Below are 15102 nucleotides of genomic sequence, written 5' to 3'. Positions count from 1 at the left end.
GATTTGGCAAAAAGTTGGTCAAACTACCACTGGTGGCTGTTTGGAAGCTGGTAGCTGCTGGGATGAGAGTTAATGCATTTACGATGGTAAGTGGCATTGTATTTGTATTTACACTAAAGCATGGAATTAACAGCTACCACCTGAAATGCCAGTTCCCATCCCAGCTACTACTTTCTAAACAGAGCCATATCAACATTAATGAGCTTGATTTTGAGTCGGTTTAGACACTGCTGAATATCCCAATGTTATGACCTTCAAAGTTTGTACCAGTCTTCGCTGAATGTCAATGACAATTTATGAAACCATTCTTTTGGTGGTGTTAGGTTTTCCAAAGGACGACAAATTGATCCACCTGTATGAGGGAGTGCCATACACAAACCCAGCTCACCTATGCTGGGTGCCCTTTGGAGACACCAAACAACAGGAGGGCTTCTTCAAGTACCTCTCGAAGTGTGTTGATGCAATGGAAGACCTAGATCACATACTCTGCAACTCATTTCCAGAACTCGAGTTGCCGGCGTTCGAGATCATCGGAAATGTTGTACCAGTAGGCCCTCTTGTCTCAGCTAACCACCCCAAGCACCAACCATCCTCGTTTTGGCAAGAAGACTTGAGTTGCCTTGACTGGCTCGATCGACACCCAAATTGATTTGCTCTCACTTGGGCTCGAGCTCACTGGCAAACCATTCCTTTGGGTTTCAAGACCAACCCTCATGAACCAGTCTGCTGCGGTGTACCCAGATGGGTTCCTGGACCATGTGGCCCAGCGTGGGCACATTGTGGGGTGGTGCCCACAAAAGGAAGTTCTCTCACACGCATCTATAGCTTCTTTCTCAACTCATTGTGGCTGGAACTCCACCATCGAAGGGATAAGCAATGGAGTCCCCTTGTTGTGTTGGCCTTACTTTGCAGACCAGTTTCAAAACCAGACCTACGTAGTTGAGCATTGGAAAGTAGGGCTGGAATTGCAGAAGGACAATGATGGAATTGTCAGAAAAGAAGAAATCAAGGAGAAATTGGTAGAATTGATGAACGATGACGGAATAAGGGAAAGGGTTTTGGAGTTGACAAACAAGGGGTGGAAGGCTGTGATGAAGGGTGGTGATTGTTTTAAGAATCTTGAAAGTTTCGTCAACACCATGAAGGCAGAACCGATAATTTATAGAGGATTGTTATTTTGAAAATTTGAGAAACATTTTCTTGAGTCATAATCTCTTATTTCAACCAATAAGGAATTGTCGTTTTACTGTTCAAACTTTGTTGAGGATGTCTCTCTTTCGGGCTTCATGTCACGTCGTTACTCACAACAAAGGCAACTAAATAATTGAGCATATAATAAATGATTGCACCGTTTCCAACTTTTAGAAAATAACAAGGTAAACCGAATTGATCACTTCCAGCATGGTTGATAATTCAAGAGAGAAAGTGGGTTGCATTTAGTGCAACCATATGTGCAATTTATCAATTCCAAGGAACAACTGGCAGACATATATAGTAACGAAGCCTCTTCTTGGACCACAGTTTAGCTTGATCAGATCCAAGCTCATTCTTGTAGATCAAGAGTTGTGCTTAGAGGGACAGTGCAGATGAGAAAAGTGAGCCCACCAAACTGGTTTTGGATGCATCCTTAAGTGATCCAAGGGAAGTGTCTCTGAACCCATGGTACATGTAGAAGTCTCAGATAGGGATAGCAGTGGACGGGGATGGATGGGGGAACAAGGTTTCCACCCCCGCCCTGTCTCATAATTATGTCCTCCATCCTCACCTTCATCTCTACACGGGTTTTAATTTTAAACTCCATCCCCCGTTTTCATTCCTGTTTCACATTCTCCATCCCCGGTTCAAATGGGGCAAGGCGAGGCAGAGTCCCGTTTCTCTCCCGTCCAGTGTCAGCCCAAAAGGTATTTTAGTTATTTTACTAACAGGGATGGGAGACAGGACGGGCCGGGAGAACCATAAGTCTATCCCTCATCCCCATCTCTATCCCTATGTCATGTCTTTCATCCCAGGTCCAAATGAGGCAAGGAGGGGCAGTGCCCCATTTTTCCTCACTCCACTGTCATTCTTAGTTCCAGAGAAGGATCCTAAGACTCCTGAACATGCCAATTTATTCAATACTCTGAGAGTTTATATGATAACAAAACAGGTCTAAATACAAAGTGCATTCCAACCGACCCTATTAAAGAGAGACCAAATAATTTGTGTGTACATCCTTAACTTAAATGAACCTGATGATGTGAGAGAGAGAGAGGTAATTTTCCCGAGAGATGTGTAGGATCCTCTCAAGATCCAAAACCACGTAAACCGTGTGGTTGTTTGCATGTGTTGTGTCTCATTCTCCATCTGTGAATGTTGCAACATAATCAGGCCAGGCTGTCTTCCTAGTGTGCATAGAGTCATGGGAAGAACAATACTGTAATAGGGGTGTGTATCAGGTCAGAGGCAACTGCCAGTAACCTGTCTGAGCTGCCCCTGACACCGTTCATCCATATGAAGGCCTCCAACACAGCATGGATGTGTTTTTTTTTTCATCTTAGATGGGTCCCACAAGCTTTTTCAGGACCATTGGTGTTTTAGATTATGAGATCTAGATCATACAAAAATGGACCACTGAAATTAATCCCAAAACCATATACTTGGAAGGTCGTTCATCCTATGGATAAATGGGCAGCTACGGAACGAGGAACAATTGAGTGGAGGGTGTTGTGTGTTCTCTCCGAAACACAAATTCGCGTGTTCCTGTGTGTACGGAGAAATATCTTGGGACCCACAATAATTCATATACCAATGTTGTCCACGATGACTATAATAAAATAACATATAAAAAATGTAGATATGCTTTTGACAGAAATGTCCTCCCATATGATAGATATGTGTTGGACAAAAATGTCCTCCTGTTCCCTGTATATACATTTGCACGTTTCGCCTTTGTTGTAGCACAAGCTAAAAACAAAGGCAAGAGGAGGAGGAACAGAGGGAGAAGCAAAGAAAGGCACTTAGATAGAAAACTTTTTCTGGTTCGTTCCTACTTCGTGGAGATCACTATAAATCGAATGTCTGGTTCGATCATTGGTGGGCGTCAACGAGGATTTGTCGGCCATCTCTTTTTACAGTCTTCTCTTCTTCTTTGTTTTTGTTAGGCAGTATGGTTTTAAGCAATGAAGCACAAACATTCTAAGAAGTGTCATTAAAGCGTCGTGAGTACATTTCTATGTCATCATGCTATTGCTGAAGAACGTATGCTGTCGTGAGTGTCATTAAGGCATTGTTTTGTTATTCCAGGTAGATTTTATCGTTTCAACGGTTGGAAACTTGAAGACATTTATAAGACGCTGAGACTTGTTGACAAGAATGCTTGGTTACAGATGTGAGCAAGGGCCTCTACCCCATTCGATATCATCCATTCACTCAGTATATGCAATGTAACATAAATTGCGGTTGTAGTAACATGTATATCGATTTGTGAGATATTATTTTGTTTGTAATATATTATGTTGAATTGTCATATATCGATTTGTAAGATATTATGTATTTCTAGTGCCAATTTGTGAAATATTATTTTGTTTATTGATATCAATTTGTAATATTATGTTGAATTACCGTATATCGATTTATAAGCTATTATGTATTTTCTAGTAACGATTTGTGAGATATTATTTTGTTAATTAATATCGATTTGTAATATATTATGCTGAATTGTCGTATATCGATTTGTAAGATATTATGTGCTTTCTATTGTCGATTTGTGAGATATTATTTTGTTTTTTAATATCAATTTGTAATATATTATGTTGAATTACCGTATATCGATTTGTAAGATATTATGTGCTTTCTATTGTCGATTTGTGAGATATTATTTTGTTTTTTAATATCGATTTATAATATATTATGCTGAATTGTCGTATATCGATTTGTAAGATATTATGTATTTTCTATTATCGATTTGTGAGATATTGCTTTGTTCGTTAATATCGATTTGTAATATATTATGCTGAATTGTTGTATATCGATTTGTAAGATATTATGTGTTTTCTATTGTCGATTTGTGAGCTATTGTTTTGTTTGTTACTATCAATTTGTAATATATTATGCTGAATTATTGTATATCAATTTGTAAGATATTATATGTTTTTGAGTATCGATTTGTTAGATATGGTGTTGTTTGTTAATATCGATTTGTAAGCTATTATGCTTAACTAATCAGTAGCCGTTGTTATATGCATCTTAAATAAATTGTAGTAACCGTATGTGCTGGCTAACGCAAATTGATATTTTACACATGACAGTGTTGAGTATATCAACTAGTTGCAGTGAAGATAACGTATCTCAATCATTGGGAAGTCATGGAGCAACAAACATCCTTACTATTGACACACCTGAAGAATTGAATATGTGCACTAATGATGCACATGATAAGGGTGCAAGTATTGGATTCAATCTTGACTTGAATATTCCAGCAGACGAATTGCAATTCGATAATGAGGTAGACAATCATGACAGTGCACTTGACAAAGGTGCATGCACTTCAAGTCTACATGATAGTATAATTGACTATGTTTTTGTAGAGGAAATATAGTTTAATAATGAGGAAGCTACATACAAATTTTACAATGATTATGCCTTAAACATTAACTTCAGTGTTAGAAGGTATTCTTGCGAACAAAATGCACAGGGTGTCATGGTGAGAAAGACATATATTTGTTCAAAGCAAGGTTGGAAGAAGTCTAGTGGAAATCCAACAAGGAGCAAGCCAGATTCAAGATGCGGTTGTCCAGCGAGAACAGAGTTAAGAAGACTTTCGAATAAGAAATATGTAGTTCGTACTTTAATCAATGATCATAACCATGAATTAGCCACTTCATTTATGACTTCTATGTTAAGGTCACATCGTAAAGTAACTGCAGCGCATGCTGTAATTGCTAAAATAACTGATACTGGCGAAATTGCACCAAGAAAGACATAATTTATGTGTGCATGTAGATGGTGGTCGCGAGAATGTACCATTCACACCTATGGATCTAAGAAACCACTTGAAAGGAAGAGGTCAGAAAACATGAAGAATGGAGGAATATGTTTTTTGATTGATTATCTACAGAAAAAATCAAACATTGACCCTGGTTTCTTTAGTGCAATGCAACTGGATGAAGATGGGTATGCTGTGAATATGTTTTGGGCAGATTTAAAGTCAAGAGTGGATTATGAATGCTTCAATGATGTGCTTGTTTTTTATACGACAATGAAAATTAATACAGAATAGTGGCCATTTATGCAGTTTATCGGAGTGAACCATCACTCACGGAGTTGCATATCAGGTGACACTTTTTTGTATGACCAGACCAAGGAAACCTTTGAGTGGTTGTTCAGAGTATTTACACAAGCAATGAATGGGAAGCACCCTGGAGCTATACTTATAGATGGTGATTATGCAATTGCAGCTGCAGTGTCTCATGTATGTCCATATGCACATCATCGCCTATGTTTGTGGCATATCTTTCAAAATGCAACAAAGAACATAGGACACATTTTTAATCAGAAGACAGGGTTTGATAAAAAGTTTAGACAGTGTGTACTTGACAGCATAGACGAGGTCACCTTTATGTCTGATTGGGAGCAAATAATTTAGATGTACGACCTTGAAGACTGTGTGCGGTTAGAACATTTATATGCAGACAAAGAGAAGTGGGCATTGGCATATGGAAGACAATACTTTTGTACAGATATGATAAGCATATAAAGAGCTGAATCTATGCATGCCACACTAAAAAAAATATTGTATTCATGTTTAACAATGTTTCATTTCATGGAACAATATGAATTATTTATAGACGGACTTAGACAAAACGAGCTTGAACAAGATGTGAAATGCTTCAACACCCGCAGTGTAACTTTGGGCATGAAAATATTGACGCGACCTGCAGATCTGTATATACTAACTGTATTTGAATGGACTAAGAATGAGGTTATACAGGTCATGAATTGCAACATAGAAGGACGTATGCAATATGGGAATGTGTATTTGAGATTAGATAGTACCATGTATGGATCTTATTGTTTTACTATTTTTTTTTATATTTTGCCAATTATCAGTCTTAAAAAACCTTATTGAATCATAAACAAAGGGCCAAACAATAAGAAAGAAATATATTTGAATTTATACAAGTTGTAATTGAAAGATATTGCCAAATCTTGATTGTCATACAAATTAACTTTTTGATTGATTTCAAAGAATATTATTTCTATTTATATGATTGTGTTCAACATGTTTAGCTTGTTAAATATTTGAATTCATATTAGACTTAATGAAAATTTAATGGTTTGTGTTTAAGAGAATCAAACCTCTAATTTTTTGAGAAATCGATCTAGGGTTTTAGATTTTTTCTTAGAATTCGATTCATATATTGAATATGTTGTTGAGATATGATTTTTCCAAGTTATGTACAACATGAACCAAATTAAATTATGTGTACATTCCTTGTGTATGCATGGCTATAACTGAATATAATTAAAAACATATGACCCTTTCTGATTTGGGCTTATGGGGGTCTAAACCAAAAAAACCAACTTGTGTGTTTTTGGTTATGGGCTTGTTGTAATAGATTCTTTGATTTAATTTGTTATCATGGACATTTTAATCAGGTCTGATATGATTTGAGTTATTGTAAAATCAAGACATTAATTATAGACATGTTGATTTGCTCAGTGAGGGTTTATGGGAGCTCTTATCGAGAAAATCAAGGTTTGTAACTCTAATTATGCTTTGATGTTTTCTTTAAAATTTTCATAAATTCAATTTTGAGTTATGTCTGATATGATATAAATATTTATGATAGAGATAGAAATCAATCATAATTGGCAAGTTATGGTTTTGGTGTAAGGATGCCCTATTTCTGAGAAATAGGCCACTACACAAATTGTATTGGAGATTTATGATTAAATCTATTTATGACAACTTAAGTTTATTTATTTTAACGATAAATTGAGCATGAGCATAATTGTATTTACAAAACATATGAAAAATGAATATGGATATGTTGATTGTATTATTATTTGGCAACATGTTTTAGTTGTGCAGTTTCGGGCTACTCTAGCTAGGAGACCTAAATAATTTGACAGTGATTTAGAACTATAGTTCATAGATTGATTCATATTTGTGATAATGATGCATGCTTATTTTTAATTATTGAAATTATGTGATACTTCAAGAATAAATTATTGAATGACATGTTTACATGATTAATTGTTTATGAGAATGCATATAATGCTTTGAAATGCAGTATTTGTGAAATACATGTAAGATGATAGAAATCCCACAGGGTTGCATGGGCATTTAAGGTGCTCAATAAAATGCCAATTTAAGGTTTCAATGAGGGAATAATGAGATGACATTGCACTAGCCGAAATGATAGATGCATTTACTTATGGCCTAATTAATAAGATAACTCTGAGCAAGATTCTGGGTATGCCTTTACCGAGGTATGCTGAACAAGAATGGTTTTTTGTCTACCTTAGAGAGGGTAGGCGGTATGAAACTCTCTAGGCCTTTTTTTTTTATTATGCTGCGAGGGGCAATGCCTCAACGGACTCCCAACCTAGAGAATTTTGGGGGACCAGAACTGCCTCTTACGTCCCTGGGTTTTCTGAAAATATGTGTGATCATGATTATCGTATGACACGAAGTCATTCCCCTAGACAAATTCTCTGAGCACACCGTTATGTCTCATGGCCTGACTCTGCTCCTCAGAGAATGACTCAGTCAGTTACTCGAGAAATTAAAATATATAGCATAATAAACATCTGAGTGGTCTAGTCTATTTCGTACAGGGCCTATGCATACCCGATAGGCTTTTTGGTAATCAAGTGAAACTTAAAATACTTGCTCACTTTACTTTTCTACACTTTTATTTATGCTCATATGATTATGTAGATTCATGCATATGATTGAATGTCTTGATTTCAAGTAAAATGCAGTTATGCATGCCTGAAATTGTTATATCATGCTTGTGTATATTTTTAAAATCATGAATGCATGAACTTTCTGTTTAACCGTTTATCTATCTATTAAATGTTGAATGTTGTACTTTGGTGATTGATGCATACTATGCAAGCTTTATGTATTGTATCTTACGTTAGCTGTATGAATCTTATTGAGACTCTTCAAAGTCTTATGCTTTCAAAATAAAATATTTTTTAGGTAACATGTGATTTGTAGAATGAATGCAAGATGCTGTGAGTGATTGATGTTTTCGAGATCCTGATGGCTACTTGTCTGATTTTAATTTGATACTCATTTGACTATTTATTTGTCCATATTTGAACAAATGCTTTAATGGTTTGATATTTATTTGAACTATTTCATATTTCAGTTGATTTCTTTTATGGGTGGTTGAATGATAATATTTTTAAATATAATGTGTCTGGAAATTTTAACAAAAAATCCAGCAGATTAAATTGATTTCAAATCAATATTTTTTGTTGTGTTTACTTACTTTAACAATTGTATAAGGATTTTGTCATTTGGACGCCTTTACCTCGAACTTTGTTCTAAGGAGTTATTAAACATCGGTGCATGCGCAAACTGACTCCTTAGAGATTAATTCGGTTAAGGCAATGCTAATGATGAAATACTTAAATGAATTAATTTTTTTTATATAATAGTTTAATCAGATTTGTTAACGGTGGTTTCGTACTGGATCTAGTACTAAGAGTCTAAGACACGCTTGCGCTTGCGTTCAGGGCTCTCTAGTACTTGGTACGGTTGGAACGTGTCCGTTGGTGAGACCATTGTATTATTACATATTAGAAAAGAAAAAGAAAATCAACTATGTGTTAACTTAAAAAAAAAATCCTAATATTTTTGGGTTGAAATATGTCAGGCCATTATATTTTCGGCTCTTATTCAAAACAGAAAAATTATAGGCCAGTGTCTCAACTTTCCAACGATTATAAAAATGCAAGTTTTTGACTTCGAATCAGAGACATACAAATCTTAGAACATAGACTTTTCTGTAAAAAAATATATATGTGATTTTCCTCTTAAATATACATGATTTTCTTCCTATATATGTGAATTTTCTCTTATATATGTGATTTTTCTCTTATATATATATATATATATATATATATATATATATGAATGTTTTCTCTTATATATGATAGATGGGTTTTTTTATAAAGGTCTTTTTAGATTTATATATTTGTGATTTTGAATATAAAAAATTATAGGGTATTTCAAAAAAATGTGTCATTTTCCGTTTAAAATTTATAAGTGTGAAACAAGGACTCACTTTCAAAGGGAAGTGAGAATCATAAAGCGATCAATATGAAAATAGAATGGGAAACTAAATGAGAATCAAATGAAACAAATAAAAGCCAAAGTGAAAATGACTATGCTTATTTTATTATTTTTTAATTTAATTTTTTTCTCAAAATATTAAAGATTTACTGATTTAGAGAAAGCACATGGGAAGTGAGAGAGAAGCGTGAAAGGAAGCATGTGAAAAATATAAATAAGCATAAGAAAAACATATAAGAAGCATTGACTAAATATGTAGGAAGCATAAGAAAGCGTGAGAGGAGTCAAACTCGGTTTGAATTTAGGCATTACAAATCTGACTTACTCAAATATAGCAGAATTAAATTCACATTTAGTTCCAAAATAAGGCAGGAAAAGGTAATACATAAACTTTGAATCTGGTTAGCCAATTAGATATATTTTACTTGTGATCAGGTTGGATTATCCATCTGATTCATATTTGTTCAGACTCAGATTCAGACTTAAAACTGCAAAATAAATATAAACTTGATTATAGATCTGGTTCAAGCTTTATCTAATCAGATCAGGATTTGGATATCATACCTAAATTTGAACTGCTTGCATCCCTATAGAGTAATTTCATTTGCTCCCACACATTATTTATCAGGGTTCACCAGTAAAAAGGTAATTTCTTTTAGTGGTACCTGCAGACCATATAACGATGGGGATAGCATTTGCGCAATTGCGTGTGCATAAATTTTTGGTAGATCAGACACATACATGTGATTTACAAGGTTTGTTCAGTGGGAAACAAATTTTGGATCTCCTATTTGTTAGTGGGAAACAAATTTTGGATCTCCTATTTGTTAGTGGGAAACACATAAATAGGTCTAAGTTGTATTAACTCAATTTGACCCCATAAATATGTTCAACATGGCCTATATGTTAGAGATCATTTTACCTTGGATCATACAATTCTTCATAAAAAAAATATTTTTTGCAAAATATTGGTACATTGAAAATTGTTGATTTTTGAAGCTTTTGAAAAACATGCATATTTGTCACTCTCATGATGATGACCCACTTTGTACAAGAAAACTATGTAGATTACACCAATTGATTTAGATCCAATTTTTGTTAAGATCCTGCAAAAAGCCATAGTTGTTGGCTTTTTGTTTAATCTGAAATGATAGATGGGTTTGTCATTACTTGTGTACTAAAAGACATTCTTTGGATTGAATTGATTATACCAAAAAACTATATTTTTTCATCAAGTTTTACCATGTTACAAGCCATTGATTTTCATCTCTAAAAACACCTGTGCATGAAAATACCCAATCTAATACCATCTTTACTAGTGAATAAACCATGATAACGGTTTAGAGGGTTCTAATTAGGGTCTTATAAAAAATGGTCTTGATGAATTCATTCCCCTCTCTCTATCAAACTTTGGCTGCATATTAAGTGTTGGATTCAAATATGAAATGGACTTCTGTCGTACCAGTTCCATAAAAAAGGGACTTTATACGATTTTTTTAATAAAAAAATGTAAAACTTGTCTATTAGGCCCAATTTTGACCTGGATTTGTTGCTATTCCGTTATCTGGTCCATGATCCAACCCAAATTCTAGAATTATTCATATCTGACAAATTTGGTGGGATCTAGTTTGAAAGTGGGTTGGGAACCCTACATGCCAGAGCCTATCAGGTCCAATGAGCTTTGGATGAAAAAATAGTCAAAGGCAGTTGGATGCCATCCATCATAGGAATGAATGGCACCAAAAACCCATCCAAAAGGTTGGTTTTTACCTAGATGGGATACACAAAAAATTCTGATGTCGTTCACCTTTTAGATGAATGACATCAATGACAGATGGTCCAAAATAGGGTGCTTTTGGCAGGTGTTGGGTGCGTTTCATTTTCATTTCATGATGAATCAGTGCTTTGGACAGTTTCTCTGTCCAAGGCTCGTTAGACCTAATCCTCTACCACTTACTTCTACCCCTAGCGTTAGGTGTGTCCGTGGAAGGGGGCAGGGCGGGGCGGGGAGGGGGACAAGGTCTCCACCCCATCTCATCTCAAAATTCTACCCTCCATACTTGCCTCTATCCCCACACTGCTTTTGATTTTAACTTTCATCCCTGTTTCATGTCCTCAGTCCAAACGAGATGCGGTGAGACGGGACCCGTTTCTCTCTGATCCACTGCCATTCCTAAAGGCAGTTTAGTTAGTTTACTAACAGGGATCAGGGACGGGGCAGGGCGGGGAAAAGCTTAAGTCCATCCCCACACAGGTTTTGATTTTAACCTTCATCCCCACCTCCATTTTTATGTCCTCAATCCCCATTCCAAATGTTTTCCACAAGTCCACTGCCATCCCTACCTAGTGTTGAGAGCAAATTTCCATACGATGGAAAATAGAGTTTTTGTTTTGATAATCTGAGGGATTTTATGACTGGTTGCACATTGGCTGAACTTCTACCTTATGGCAAGGGATGCCACCCGTGGTTTCTAACTTGGAGAGGGGGTTGTGTGTTCACCCCCGAAGACAAATTTGTGTGTTCTCGGGTGTGTACGGAGGAATATGTTGGGACCCACAATAATTCATATGCCAATGTTACCCATGATGATTTTATAATAAAATAACATATAAAAAAGATAAATAACATATAAAAAAGATAGATATCAATTTGATGGAAATGTTCTCCCGTAAGATAGATATGTGTTTGACGGAAATGTCCTCCTGTAAATAGTTTTGCACATTCTCGCGAGTCCAGGTTCCCGCCTTGGTTTTTAGCTTGTGTTACAACACATTGTCGCCTTCTCGTTCCTGCCTTGTGTTACAAAACATTCTGGGGTTCGAATTTCGTTTTGGATCCCAGGTTTCAAACCCAATTCCATTCCCAATTCTAGATTTCAAATCCAAGTTTATCTTGATTCCCAAATTCCAAAAACCAATTCCATTTTTCATATCCCATCTAGATCTCTTAAAACCAATTCTATTTTTCAAACTCAATCTGGATTTCTCAAGCCCCATCCTGATTTCGAATTACAAAATTGGAATTCAATTCCATTTCAAATTTTATCTCGCCTCCTAAATTCAAGTTCAAAGTTCAAAATTCAAAATTCAAAGCCCATTTCTGACTTTGCTTTTATCTCAGCTTCAAATCATTCTTTTCAAAGTCCAGATTTATTTTTCCCAAAAAAATTGATTATTTCAAAGACTTAGAACTTTAAACATCTTTCCTGATCTATCTCAAGTTCTAAGTTAAAATCAATTATTCCAAATCATTTCTTCATTCAGTCATCATATTTTCACTTGGAAAAACTCAGATTTCTAAAATCATTCTTTTCAAAAGAGCATACATCCTTGCATTGCACAAGCATGATTCTTTATGCATTTAGACTTAGAATAAATTCTTAGATAATCTTTTAGCAAAGCAAAAGGGCATGAATTCGACCCTTGGTTCGATTACCCCTGGTAAAGGCGCCAAGAACGGTCGAACCTTGTACCGACGAGCGAATCCTGTCTCCCAATTTTTCCCGCAAATATTTCAAAAATGGAGGCGAGTTATTTTCTTAAATATTTTCAAAAATTAAGGTCAAGTGAGACCCCGCAAAAGAATTCCTCTCTCTCTCTTCTTTCTTTTCTCTTCTCTCTTCTTTTCTGTCGTTTATTTCTCCCTTTAAAAAGGAGAAATAGGGATTAGAAAGGAAAAGAGAAGGAAGAGAGAGAAAGAAACCAAAGAGGAAGAATTTTGCGATGATCACAATCGGTGCGTACTGAGTCCACATCATTTGGTATCAGAGCGAGGTTTGCCAGATTTCTCAATCCGACACAATCCCTGGTGTAGTGGGAAGGTCAGTTTTTTTTACAATCCATGTGCCATGTCTGGGCGAACCGGATATAAGGGTCAAAGCTAGTATATCCTTGAAAAGGACATTCGCGACCTTAGGGATGGAACTCAAATCTTGCGGCATCAAATCGATGTTCTTTGTCATAAAATATAAATTTTACCAAGGAGCAGAAGAAGTCATTCAAGCCAAGTCAATGTGTTTTTCGAGGAATGCGTAGAACACTTCCTTATGACTCTCATTATGAATTTGAGTTAGAACGAGATAAGAAAATAAGGTTTTTGCATAGTCAATTGCTTGCTGAAAAACTCGGATGACAAGGATAAAATCTAGACTTTGTAAATTGGAGTTAGAGGAAGATCGTCGTCACAGACCTGATCTGCTCCAATCTTGGAAGTCCAATTCTATTTGTGGGTTTGACCCACATCAGTATTCGTCTTTGTGTAGACAGAAGGATCCACCGAGAAGATCCAATTGGGAGTCTCATATTCCAAATCTGACGTCTAATTATGTGAATTCTTCGCATAGAGAATCGAGGCAGGGCCCTTGTACGGCCGTCTTATCTTTTAATCCCTGACCTAACCCCACCTTATTCAAGAATATTAATGCTAGAGTCAGGTTAGAGGAAACCTCGTATGTGAGTTGTGAGGATAAATAAAATTTCATTTTTATGACTTAGAATCTTCGAAAATCCAAAAGGTCATAACAGGCAATTTTAAAATTGATTTGCATCGCGAAAAATTATCCTAGTGTGATGAAATCAGTCACACTCACATCATTTTCATAAAGGATTCTCATCAGGAGCCTTTTCGTGAAATTGTAGGTGACCTGATATTCGATGAGGAGAATGAAGAGGAACCTATCCTTGATATAGCGTTTGATGCGTTGTCTAATGAAATTGATGAAATTGATAAGGAACCCTCACTTGAAATTAAGGATGTTCCTATGCATGGATTTATTACTGAATCAGTGTTAGAAACGATGTATGAGCCCCACATCTCATCATTTTAGGAAATAAAACCTCTAGAAGACCAATCCTATGTTAGTCTTGACGATCCGGTCTACAAGAAATTTTATGAGACTATAGAAGATATGATTTTGCCTCGAGAAGCATTTGACATGATTGTCAACATTGATCCGTCAAGTCTCATTAGTGAATTCATCTTCGATAAAAATATCAAAATTGAAAAGCCTTATCATAGTATTGAAAATTCGATCGAGATGTGTAATAAAGAGCTTTTAGGAATTGAAAATTTAGAAGCTCAAAATGAAATATCTCTTATTGACTTATTCAAAAATTCTAAGATAAATACATTGGAAATGGCAAACATGAAAACTCTAAATTTTTTTTGTGACCATAAGGATTTTGTTGATAATCATACTTCTGTATCTTTGATAAATTCAGATAGTAATTTTGCTCTATTATTATATTATGTTGCTTATTTTTAAAATAAATTGTCTTATAATAGCAAAACTCTGTGTGCGAAGTTTGATATTGTGATTAGCATGATAGATAGACAATTTTTATTTGTGTCTGATCTGAATTTTGTTGCAATCGTTAGAGCTCTGATACATGGTCAAATTATTAAATATCAAGTCTTGAAAATTTTGGTGTTTCAATCTAATTCGTTTGAATTAGATTATGCAAGGAATGTTAATTTGCATGTTTTTAGTCAAACCATAAATATTTGTGAGAATCCATATGAATATTTGAGTAAAAACCCAAGTATGTTTGCCTTGTATGATAAAAATGTTAATGTGTTAAAATCTGATAGTAATTTACAATATTTGCCGAGCATGCATAATGGTTTAAGTATATATTTGATGTTGTCTACATTGCATAGTACATTTATTTTTCTCGTGGACAGACTTTGCATTGATTTTATTTTGAATCTTTGCAAGAATTATGGAGCTTCGCATGAGAAGAACAAGGCTCTGAGGACGAAACCTTTCGACCCAGGGGGGAATGATGTAGAGCATCCTAAAGATTCGAGC

General features: G+C 35.4%; 1 protein-coding gene across 1 annotated transcript; it reads left to right on the top strand.

Moving 5' to 3' along the window:
* The first annotated feature begins 280 nt into the window (after window positions 1–280).
* Window positions 281–1181, top strand: LOC149837661 (UDP-glycosyltransferase 83A1-like). Its single transcript, XM_090008087.1, has 2 exons — window positions 281–594; window positions 704–1181. Exons 1-2 carry the CDS (start codon window positions 281–283, stop codon window positions 1179–1181), a joined length of 792 nt encoding a protein of 263 aa, XP_089864213.1.
* The last annotated feature ends 13921 nt before the right edge of the window (window positions 1182–15102 follow it).

Source organism: Nuphar pumila, chromosome 5, assembly GCF_984573655.1.
Source record: "Nuphar pumila chromosome 5, dmNupPumi1.hap1.1, whole genome shotgun sequence".
NCBI classification, from domain to species: domain Eukaryota; kingdom Viridiplantae; phylum Streptophyta; class Magnoliopsida; order Nymphaeales; family Nymphaeaceae; genus Nuphar; species Nuphar pumila.
Note: the sequence above shows the minus strand (reverse complement) of the source record. Positions and strands in the feature narration are given on the sequence as shown.